This window comes from Scyliorhinus canicula, chromosome 30 (assembly GCF_902713615.1).
Source record: "Scyliorhinus canicula chromosome 30, sScyCan1.1, whole genome shotgun sequence".
Lineage (NCBI taxonomy): Eukaryota > Metazoa > Chordata > Chondrichthyes > Carcharhiniformes > Scyliorhinidae > Scyliorhinus > Scyliorhinus canicula.
The window spans coordinates 12,917,734-12,930,154 of NC_052175.1; the positions used below are offsets into that span (position 1 = coordinate 12,917,734).

At 53.0% G+C, this 12,421-nt stretch overlaps 1 protein-coding gene across 1 annotated transcript in view; it reads left to right on the forward strand.

Moving 5' to 3' along the window:
• Positions 1–12,003: 12,003 nt before the first annotated feature.
• Positions 12,004–12,421, forward strand: part of LOC119958606 (soluble guanylate cyclase 88E-like) — a 33,642-nt gene continuing 33,224 nt past the window's right edge. Inside the window, exon 1 of the mRNA XM_038787086.1 lies at positions 12,004–12,064. Within this exon, the coding sequence (XP_038643014.1) occupies positions 12,004–12,064 (61 nt within the window). The remainder of the gene's footprint in view (positions 12,065–12,421) is intronic.

Below are 12,421 nucleotides of genomic sequence, written 5' to 3' on the forward strand. Positions count from 1 at the left end.
AAATACCGAATTCTCCACCCCCCCCCCCGACTCCGTCTCCGGGATACCAGGAAGGAAAAGGCCAAAACATCGGCCTCTCTCCCCCCCCTCCCCACCCCCCAGGACTCCCGGGTCTTACGACACTCCAAAGATCGCCACCCCTGAACTCTGAACCACCTTTACCCCCAACACCTCCAGCATGATGTCAGCAAACCCCCCGCCCCCCCCCAATCGGGTTTCGCTCCCAGTCCATCGACTCTTTATAAATTTGCAAACTCCCCCCCCCCCCTCCCCCCACGACGAATATATCCTCAAACGGCTCGATCCCTGGCCGCTATCCCCCTCGAAACTACCCCCCCCCCCCTCCAGCCCCACCCCTGGGACAGGATCTAGGGGGCGGGATTCCCCCCCCCCCCCCCCCCCCACCGGCCGGGTCGGAGAATCACCGGAGGAGGGGGGGGGAGAGCGTGAATCCCGCCTCTGGCGGCTGCCGAATTCTCCGGCGCCAGGGATTTGGTGAGGGTGGGCATCGCGCCAGGCCGGCCGGGGGCAGCCCCCAGGGTGGGCCTGGCCCGGAATCGGGGCCACTGATCCACGGTCGGGCCTGTGCCGTGGGGGTCGATCTGTTCCTCCGCGCGGCCGCTGTAGAGATGAACCCCCCCCCCCCTCCTGACCATTGGCGACATTCGGCGCCCAATAACAATTGGAAGAGCTGCCCCCCCCCCCACCACACCCCTTACCCATCTCCACCAGAACCTTCCTCACCCTCGGGGCTTCACCCGTCCAGAAAAAAAACCCCAAAACCCCCCTTCGCCTCTTCCACCAACCGAGCCCGATTCAGCTCATGCAGCTGCTCCCAGCCCCGCCACCTGAATGGCCAAATACCTGGGCGGGAGGGAGCGGGGGGGGGGAGGGGGGGCACATGCAGGGCGGAGGGGGTGGCCTTCGACAGGGGGGGGTGGGCCGAGAAAAGTAATCGATTTAAGACGAGGACACACACTTTTACCAGGCAGAACCTTACCCAGGTAGGGGGCCTCACGGTAGCATGGTGGTTAGCATCAATGCTTCACAGCTCCAGGGTCCCAGGTTCGATTCCCGGGCTGGGTCACTGTCCGTGCGGAGTCTGCACGTCCTCCCCGTGTGTGCGTGGGTTTCCTCCGGGTGCTCCGGTTTCCTCCCACAGTCCAAAGATGTGCGGGTTAGGTGGATTGGCCATGCTAAATTGCCCGTAGTGTAAGGTTAATGGGGGGGTTGTTGGGTTACGGGTATACGGGTTACGTGGGTTTAAGTAGGGTGATCATTGTTCGGCACAACATCGAGGGCCGAAGGGCCTGTTCTGTGCTGTACTGTTCTATGTTCTAGAACAGACCCTCACCGAGAACACACAGGGTGAAGTCGGCGTGGAGCACGGTCGCCAGAGCAACCCACGTCGCCCTGACTCGGGGTTTAATAAGCGGTTGCCGTGGAGGTGAGCAGGAATTATTGAAGTGCCCGGAATGATACGGTGCAGCTGAGGAACAATCACAGAGCTGAGCAGGGAAATGCCGGGTGTTACTCACCCCCCGGGGGCCAATCGCACAACAGCATCGAGTGTTCAACCCTCAGACAGCAAAACAGAGGCAGCACTTAAAGAAAAACAATCACCCCGGCAAACAATACAGGGAGTTTCACTCTGTGTCACACCCCTATCCCAGTGCTCCACAGATATCTGCGTATGATTCCATACAGAAACCACCCTGAACCCCTCAATTAGATTCCAGTCTGTAACTCACTCCCGGGTATCTGTTATTCTATATATAAACCATCCTGAACCCCTCGATTAGATTCCAGTCTGTAACTCACTCCCGGGTATCTGTTATTCTATATATAAACCACCCTGAACCCCTCGATTAGATTCCAGTCTGTAACTCACTCCCGGGTATCTGTTATTCTATATATAAACCACCCCGAACCCCTCGATTAGATTCCAGTCTGTAACTCACTCCCGGGTATCTGTTATTCTATATATAAACCACCCCGAACCCCTCGATTAGATTCCAGTCTGTAACTCACTCCCGGGTATCTGTTATTCTATATATAAACCACCCCGAACCCCTCGATTAGATTCCAGTCTGTAACTCACTACCGGGTATCTGTTATTCTATATATAAACCCACCCCGAACCACTCGATTAGATTCCAGTCTGTAACTCACTTCCGGGTATCTGTTATTCTATATATAAACCACCCTGAACCCCTCGATTAGATTCCAGTCTGTAACTCACTCCCGGGTATCTGTTATTCTATATATAAACCACCCCGAACCCCTCGATTAGATTCCAATCTGTAACTCACTCCCGGGTATCTGTTATTCTATATATAAACCACCCTGAACCCCTCGATTAGATTCCAGTCTGTAACTCACTCCCGGGTATCTGTTATTCTATATATAAACCATCCTGAACCCCTCGATTAGATTCCAGTCTGTAACTCACTCCCGGGTATCTGTTATTCTATATATAAACCACCCCGATCCCCTCGATTAGATTCCAGTCTGTAACTCACTCCCGGGTATCTGTTATTCTATATATAAACCACCCCGAACCCCTCGATTAGATTCCAGTCTGTAACTCACTCCCGGGTATCTGTTATTCTATATATAAACCACCCCGAACCCCTCGATTAGATTCCAGTCTGTAACTCACACCCGGGTATCTGTTATTCTATATATAAACCACCCCGAACTCCTCGATTAGATTCCAGTCTGTAACTCACTCCCGGGTATCTGTTATTCTATATATAAACCACCCTGAACCCCTCGATTAGATTCCAGTCTGTAACTCACTCCCGGGTATCTGTTATTCTATATATAAACCACCCTGAACCCCTCGATTAGATTCCAGTCTGTAACTCACTCCCGGGTATCTGTTATTCTATATATAAACCATCCCGAACCCCTCGATTAGATTCCAGTCTGTAACTCACTCCCGGGTATCTGTTATTCTATATATAAACCACCCTGAACCCCTCGATTAGATTCCAGCCTGTAACTCACTCCTGGGTATCTGTTATTCTATATATAAACCATCCTGAACCCCTCAATTAGATTCCAGTCTGTAACTCACTCCCGGGTATCTGTTATTCTATATATAAACCACCCTGAACCCCTCGATTAGATTCCAGTCTGTAACTCACTCCCGGGTATCTGTTATTCTATATATAAACCACCCTGAACCCCTCAATTAGATTCCCGTCTGTAACTCACTCCCGGGTATCTGTTATTCTATATATAAACCATCCCGAACCCCTCGATTAGATTCCAGTCTGTAACTCACTCCTGGGTATCTGTTATTCTATATATAAACCACCCCGAACCCCTCGATTAGATTCCAGTCTGTAACTCACTCCCGGGTATCTGTTATTCTATATATAAACCACCCCGAACCCCTCGATTGGATTCCAGTCGGTAACTCACTCCCGGGTATCTGTTATTCTATATATAAACCACCCCGAACCCCTCGATTAGATTCCAGTCTGTAACTCACTCCCGGGTATCTGTTATTCTATATATAAACCACCCCGAACCCCTCGATTAGATTCCAGTCTGTAACTCACTCCCGGGTATGTGGTATTCGATATAGTTCCAGTCTGTCTCTGGAGTTGCCTCTATCCCAATCTTGTTTTTCTGATGATTATTTTATGGAATATATTTCTGTGTGGCCCAAGTGGTGAAAATGAATATTCTGCCGAGGTTCTTGTTTATCTTTTTTTCTATAGAATTCACAGTGCAGAAGGAGGCCATTCGGCCCATCGAGTCTGCACCGGCTCTTGGAAAGAGCACCCTACCCAAGGTCAACACCTCCACCCTATCCCCATAACCCAGTAACCCCACCCAACACTAAGGGCAATTTTGGACACTAAGGGCAATTTAGCACGGCCAATCCACCCTAACCTGCACATCTTTGTGACTGTGGGAGGAAACCGGAGCACCCGGAGGAAACCCACGCAGACACGGGGAGGATGTGCAGACTCCGCATAGACAGTGACCCAAGCCGGGAATCGAACCTGGGACCCTGGCGCTGTGAAGCAATTGTGCTAACCACTCTCTTGAGCTTTATACTTTTTTTTGGGAAAGTGGACACGGTCATGTCTGACTTTGTATGGGCGGGTAATGTGCCGAGGGTGGGGAGGACCCAGCTGCAGAGGCAGAGGCAGCAGGGGGGGTTGGCGTTGCTGAACTTGCTTCATTATTATTGGGCGGCGAATGTGGACAAGGTGCGGTGGTGGTGGGAAGGAGAAGGGGGTAGAGTGGGTTAGGATGGAGGAGGAATCTTGGAAGGGGTCTAGTTTGAGGGCTATGGTGATGGCAGCATTGCCAACGGCTCCGAGTAGGTATTCAGGCAGCCCAGTGCTGCAGTCCACGGTGAAGATATTGAATCAGCTGAGGAGGCATTTTGGGGTGGAAGGGATGTCGGTGTTAACGCCGCTGTGAGAGAATCATGGGTTTGAGCCGGGGGGGGGGGGGGGGGGGGGGGGGGGGGGGATGGATAGTGTTTACGGGAGGTGGAGGGAAGTGGGGCTGGTCAAGGTGAGGGATTTGTAGTTGGACGGAGGGTCCGCCAGTCTGGACGAGCTAAGGGAGAGGGTAGAGCTGCCGAGGGGGAGTGAGTTCAGGTATCTACAGGTTAGGGACTTTGCACGAAGGGTCTGGAGGGGGTTCCCTCGATTGCCGGGATACACCCTGCTGGAGTGACTGCTGCTTTCCAGATGTGGAAGGGGAGGGAAGAATTGGGGATATATATAAGGGGCTGGGGGAGCAGGGAGGCGAGCGGGTGGTGAAGATCAAGGAGAAATGGGAAAAGGAGTTGGGAATGGAGATCAATCGAGGAGTATGGAGTGAGGCACTGCGAAGGGTAAACGGGACCTCCTCTTGTACAAGGATGAGCCTGATACAGTCTAAGGTGGTGCACAGGGTGCATATGACTCGGGCGAGAATGAGTGGGTTCTTTCAGGGGGTAGCAGATGAGTGTGAGAGGTGTGGGTGGGGGCCAGCAAATCACGTACACATGTTTTGGGGTTGTGAAAAATTGGGAAGATTCTGAGTGGTCTTAGCCAGGATAGTGGAGGAGGGAGTGGACCCGGACCCTTTGGTGGCGATATTCGGGGGTCCCAGAGAAGCCGGAGCTCAGGGAGAGGAGGAAGGCCGATGTCTTGGCCTTCGCCTCTCTGACTGCACGGCGGCGAAGTTTGCTAGAGTGGCGGTCGGCATCTCCACCGGGGGTAGCGGCTCGGTTGGGTGACCTGTACGACTTCCTGCGGTTAGAGAAGATAAAGTCTGAGTTAAGGGGCTCAGCAGGGGTGGGGGTTTGAGAAAAGGTGGGGGATGTTTGTGACCGTGTTTGAGGGGCTGTTCGGCGCAGGAGAGGGGGTGAAAAATCTGTCCGGTGTATAGTTGATTGCTGGGAAGTATGTTTCCCAGGATGGTTATTCGCTGTAACCTGTTTTGATACATGTTTGTAATAAAATACGTTTTAATAAAATTTGAGGATTTTTTTTAACGCCTCTAAGCGCGATGCTGCTGAAATTGACCATCTCATCCATCGATCATTCCAATTTCCCTCCTGTTTCTGTTTACCTCTCGACCACTGGGTCAGATCATCGCCTCACTCATCCTCGATTCAGTGCAAACGTCATTACTGTGGGAGAGGGGATCTGGCACTTAAACACATTCGTGTTCCCCGCCGGCCGGAATCTCCCCCCGGCACAGCGGGTGTTGGAGGGTGAATTGTCTCGGGGACATCGCTTGCAGGAGCCACTCGGGAAGAACTCGGGGCAGGAGTGGGCCATTCGGCCCCTCGAGCCGTCTCCGCCATTCCATCGGACCAAGACCGCTCCGACATTCCCCGCCTCCGCCTTCCTGCCCTTTCCCCCCCCCCCCGGCAACCCGTGACTCCCTCACCGATCACGAATCGATCTATCCCTAGCCTTAAATATACTCGAGGGGCTGGATTCTCCGGACGCCCACGCCAAAATCACATTCGGCGACCGACCAACTCGGGCGGGGCGCAGCTATGGCGATGCTCCGCCCACTCCAAGGCGGCGTACTCGGCAGGTCCCCGGGGAATATCCCCTGACCAGCCCGCCCTTCCAACTGGGTGAGGCCCCTGCAGGCCCGATCCCTGGCAGTGCCAACCTGGCAACTGGGCAACCCCTTTTATATATTTACAGATGCCCTCATTGCTACTTTGTCAGTTTCTATATTCCCCAAAAGTTTGCCCTCGTGGTATATTTTCTCTTTCTTTATTGCCTTTTTGGTCCTCCTTTGTTGGATTCTGAATTTATCCCAGTCTCTGCGCTGTCACTAACCCTTAGCCTCGTCATTTGTTTTTCTTTCAACTTAACACCCTCCTTAACATTCAGATTTGTCACAAGTACCAAGATATAGTTTTGCAGATCATTCCAGGCATGAAAAAGCTTAGGGTAAAAGATAAATACTGTAAGCACTGGAAATACTGTCATGTGAATGTCGCTTTAAGAAATGTTTGGCTGCTCATGCAGTGATGTCAGAGAGTGGGTGGAGCTGGGCTGCCTGTCAGCTCTTTTTACTTTTGTTTTAGGCTGTTCACTGCAGGGTGTGTTTTTATTTCGTTTTCAGTGTTGGAGCTGAAGCCAGACAGAGCAGGCGTACTGCTGATCTCTCTGCCATCAAAAGACTATCTCTTGATCATTTGGTGAATTCAGAATTATAAACGTTCTCAGTAGTGAATGTAAACCTGATGTGCTTCTGTTAAAAGGTGTTTCTGTTGTCTTCTGGATGTTGTTTGGGAAGTTATTAAGGATTACTTAGTGTTGTAGTCTTTGGTAGTTGTATTTGAATTGATGGTTGCTGAGATGTTCACTGTACGTTTTAAAAAGGTTAACTTGAGTTCATAGAATAAACATTGTTTTGCTTTAAAAAAATACTTTTCCATTTCTGCTGTACCACACCTGTAGAGTGGGCCGTGTGCTCCCCATACCACAATCTAGTAAAAGTTGTGCATCAGGTGAACTCCATGATACACTTTGGGGTTCTCTAAACCCTGGCCCATACCAATACTCGTTGGAATTTAGAAGGAGGATCTTATAGAAACATTTAAAATTATGAAGGGAATAGATAGGATAGATGCGGGCAGGTTGTTTCCACTGGCGGGTGAAAGCAGAACTAGGGGGCATAGCCTCAAAATAAGGGGAAGTAGATTTAGGACTGAGTTTAGGAGGAACTTCTTCACCCAAAGGGTTGTGAATCTATGGAATTCCTTGCCCAGTGAAGCAGTTGAGGCTCCTTCATTAAATGTTTTTAAGGTAAAGATAGATAGTTTTTTGAAGAATAAAGGGATTAAGGGTTATGGTGTTCGGGCCGGAAAGTGGAGCTGAGTCCACAAAAGATCAGCCATGATCTCATTGAACGGCGGAGCAGGCTCGAGGGGCCAGATGGCCTACTCCTGCTCCTAGTTCTTATGTTCTTTAATACATAGACAGGCATCGGGTGAAGCATACAGCGTGTAGTACTACTCAGTAGAGAAGATGTGTGGAGAGATCAGTTCAGCCCATCAGAGAGTCATTCAGAAGTCTGGTAACAGCGGGGAAGAAGCTGTTTTTTAATCAATTTAGTGCGTGTTCTCAGACTTCTGAATCTCCTGCCCGATGGAAGAAGTTGGAAAAGTGAGTAAGCCGGGTGGGAGGGATCTTTGATTATGCTGCCCGCTTTCCCCAGGCAGCGGGAGGTGTAGATGGAGTCGATGGATGGGAGGCAGGTTCGTGTGATGGACTGGGCGGTGTTCACGACTCTCTGAAGTTCCTTGCGGTCCTGGGCCGAGCAGTTGCCATACCAGGCTGTGATGCAGCCCGATAGGATGCTTTCTATGGTGCATCTGTAAAAGTTGGTAAGGGTTAATGTGGACATGCTGAATTTCCTTAGTTTCCTGAGGAAGTATAGGTGCTGTTGTGCTTTCTTGGTGGTAGCGATGACGTGGGTGGAGCAGGACAGATTGTTGGTGATGTGCACCCCTAGGAATTTGAAACTGCTAACCATCTCCACCTCGGCTCCGTTGATGCTGACAGAGGTGTGTGCGGTACTTTGCTTCCTGAAGTTAGTGACCAGCTATTCATGCGTGTTCAGCACTGGTTAATTGATCCCTCTCTCAGAATCATTCCTCCTCACTACGATATATTTTTGCAGAGTCATGGGTTACTGCCTCAAACGTCTGCCACTGTTTTTCCCTATTTCCTGGTAATATATCCACCCAGTCCATTCGAGCAAACTCTATCCTAATTTCATTGCAATTCCCATTATGAAGTTCGACACAGTTGGGGAAAGAGTCACGAGAGGGGAATGGGACTGAATGTCAAAATCGTCAAATCCATACTTTGGAGGGTCAGTGCTGAGGGAGCGCCGCACTGTCAGAGGGTCAGTACTGAGGGAGTGCCGCACTGTCAGAGGGTCAGTACTGAGGGAGTGCCGCACTGTGGGAGGGTCAGTACTGAGGGAGCGCCGCTCTGTGGGAGGGTCAGTACTGAGGGAGCGCCGCACTGTCAGACGGTCAGTACTGAGGGAGCGCCGCACTGTCAGAGGGTCAGTACTGAGGGAGCGCCGCACTGTGGGAGGGTCAGTACTGAGGGAGCGCTGCACTGTCAGAGGGTCAGTACTGAGGGAGCGCTGCACTGTGGGTCAGTACTGAGGGAGTGCCGCACTGTGGGAGGGTCAGTACTGAGGGAGCGCCGCACTGTGGGAGGGTCAGTACTGACGGAGCGCCGCACTGTGGGAGTGTCAGTACTGAGGGAGCGCCGCACTGTGGGAGGGTCAGTACTGAGGGAGCGCCGCACTGTGGGAGGGTCAGTACTGAGGGAGCGCCGCACTGTCAGAGGGTCAGTACTGAGGGAGCGCCGCACTGTCAGAGGGTCAGTACTGAGGGAGCGCCGCACTGTGGGAGGGTCAGTACTGAGGGAGTGCCGCACTGTCAGAGGGTCAGTACTGAGGGAGTGCCGCACTGTGGGAGGGTCAGTACTGAGGGAGTGCCGCACTGTCAGAGGGTCAGTACTGAGGGAGCGCCGCACTGTCAGAGGGTCAGTACTGAGGGAGCGCCGCACTGTCAGAGGGTCAGTACTGAGGGAGCCCCGCACTGTGGGAGGGTCAGTACTGAGGGAGAGCCGCACTGTGGGAGGGTCAGTACTGAGGGAGCCCGCACTGTCAGAGGGTCAGTACTGAGGGAGCGCCGCACTGTGGGAGGGTCAGTACTGAGGGAGCGCCGCACTGTGGGAGGGTCAGTACTGAGGGAGCGCCGCACTGTCAGAGGGTCAGTACTGAGGGAGTGCCGCACTGTGGGAGGGTCAGTACTGAGGGAGTGCCGCACTGTCAGAGGGTCAGTACTGAGGGAGCGCCGCACTGTGGGAGGGTCAGTACTGAGGGAGTGCCGCACTGTCAGAGGGTCAGTACTGAGGGGAGTGCCTCACTGTCAGAGGGTCAGTACTGAGGGAGCGCCGCACTGTGGGAGGGTCAGTACTGAGGGAGCGCCGCACTGTCAGAGGGTCAGTACTGAGGGAGCGCCGCACTGTCAGAGGGTCAGTACTGAGAGAGCGCCGCACTGTCAGAGGGTCAGTACTGAGGGAGCGCCGCACTGTGGGAGGGTCAGTACTGAGGGAGCCCCGCACTGTGTGAGGGTCAGTACTGAGGGAGCGCCGCACTGTCAGAGGGTCAGTACTGAGGGAGCGCCGCACTGTGGGAGGGTCAGTACTGAGGGAGTGCCGCACTGTCAGAGGGTCAGTACTGAGGGAGTGCCGCACTGTCAGAGGGTCAGTACTGAGGGAGCGCCGCACTGTCAGAGGGTCAGTACTGAGGGAGCGCCGCACTGTCAGAGGGTCAGTACTGAGGGAGCGCCGCACTGTCAGAGGGTCAGTACTGAGGGAGTGCCGCACTGTGGGAGGGTCAGTACTGAGGGAGTGCCGCACTGTCAGAGGGTCAGTACTGAGGGAGCTCCGCACTGTCAGAGGGTCAGTACTGAGGGAGCACCGCACTGTCAGAGGGTCAGTACTGAGGGAGTGCCGCACTGTGGGAGGGTCAGTACTGAGGGAGTGCCGCACTGTCAGAGGGTCAGTACTGAGGGAGTGCCGCACTGTGGGAGGGTCAGTACTGAGGGAGTGCCTCACTGTCAGAGGGTCAGTACTGAGGGAGTGCCGCACTGTGGGAGGGTCAGTACTGAGGGAGTGCCTCACTGTCAGAGGGTCAGTACTGAGGGAGTGCCGCACTGTGGGAGGGTCAGTACTGAGGGAGCGCCGCACTGTCAGAGGGTCAGTACTGAGGGAGTGCTGCACTGTCGGAGGGTCAGTACTGAGGGAGATCCGCACTGTGAGAGGGTCAGTACTGAGGGAGTGCCACACTGTCAGAGGGTCAGTACTGAGGGAGCGCCGCACTGTCGGGGGTCAGTACTGAGGGAGCGCCGCACTGTCAGAGGGTCAGTACTGAGGGAGTGCCGCACTGTCAGAGGGTCAGTACTGAGGGAGTGCCGCACTGTCAGAGGGTCAGTACTGAGGGAGTGCCGCACTGTGGGAGGGTCAGTATTGAGGGAACACCGCACTGTGGGAGGGTCAGTACTGAGGGAGTGCCGCACTGTCAGAGGGTCAGTACTGAGGGAGTGCCGCACTGTCAGAGGGTCAGTACTGAGGGAGCGCCGCACTGTCAGAGGGTCAGTACTGAGGGAGCGCTGCACTGTGGGAGGGTCAGTACTGAGGGAGTGCCGCACTGTGGGAGGGTCAGTACTGAGGGAGTGCCGCACTGTCAGAGGGTCAGTACTGAGGGAGCGCTGCACTGTGGGAGGGTCAGTACTGAGGGAGTGCCGCACTGTCAGAGGGTCAGTACTGAGGGAGTGCCGCACTGTGGGAGGGTCAGTACTGAGGGAGTGCCGCACTGTGGGAGGGTCGGTACTGAGGGAGCTCCGCACTGTGGGAGGGTCAGTACTGAGGGAGCGCCGCACTGTCAGAGGGTCAGTACTGAGGGAGTGCCGCACTGTCAGAGGGTCAGTACTGAGGGAGTGCCGCACTGTGGGAGGGTCAGTACTGAGGGAGCGCCGCACTGTCAGAGGGTCAGTACTGAGGGAGCTCCGCACTGTCAGAGGGTCAGTACTGAGGGAGTGCCGCACTGTGGGAGGGTCAGTACTGAGGGAGTGCCGCACTGTGGGAGGGTCAGTACTGAGGGAGCGCCGCACTGTCAGAGGTGCCGTGTTTGATGGTAAGGCGCTGACCCGAGGGTGTCTCACCATTGGGTACAAAAGACCCAGCGGGTGCTCTCGCAAGGAGGGCGGGCATGGGCTGCGGGGAGCCATTCTCAATGGTGTCCTGGGTAAATATCACATTATTGCCTGTGGGATCTTGCTGTGTTCACATATCCTGCTGCATTTCCCACCTTCCAACAATGACCACAGTTGGGATATTAAAAAGCCCTACGCGAGCTGAGGGAGCCTCCGGGGAAATGATGTGTAGGGGGGGGCTCCTTGTTTTGTCCTTGTCCATTGCTCCTTATTGACTACTTTCCCCTTTCAACTCTCCTGGCCACTTTCCTGTCTCCCCCACCCCACCCGGCAACATCTCTCCCACCTTCTGTATCGACAGTCACCCTTGCCCCTGGGGGGCAGCACATTTGGGACTTCAATAAAAATCCAGAGAGACATTCCATAAAAAAACAAACACTTCCTCAGAAGACATGGGAACAAAAAAGGAGACTTAATTAAAGTCACACCTCCAGGACAGGGAAGAAACTATTGGACAAGAAAGAAAGCATGCATTGCCCCTTTAAGGCACAACCAAAACGTCCCCATTTTTTTCCCACTCCCTCTGAGTCAAGGTTTAAAGTTACACACGAATGGGGCGTGTCTTTAATAAAAGTTGTGGTGCAAGCTTGGAATTCAGTTGCAAGCTGTGATTGGGAAGTGTGGGAGATCGAGTGAAAGAAGTGGGGGGATAAGGCAGGAGGGAAGGAAGGAAGGGAGGAAGGGAGAGAGAACGAAAAGTTGAAAACATGCTTTTAGATAAGGTCTTACATCGTGTTCTGTGGATCTGTATATTCCTGGAAGAGGCCGGTAGAGTTCTCACCGGAAGGCACATCGTGTACTGGAACAGCACAAATCCAAGGTAAGGCAGAGAAAACTTTCACAAAATAGCTGCTCTTAAAAACATGTCCGAAGTGTCAAATCTTTCTCAAACTTTGGACAACAGTTACAAAACTTTGGAAAATGTTTGCCAAACTTTCGAAAATGTTTGCAGAACTTGAGAATAATGTTTGCAAAACTTTGGAAAATGTTTGCAAAACTTTGAAAAATGTTTGCAAAACTTTGGATAATGTTAGCAAAACTTTGAAAAATGTTTGCAAAACTTTGAAAAATGTTTGCAAAACTTTGGATAATGTTAGCAAAACTTTGGATAATGTTAGCAAAACT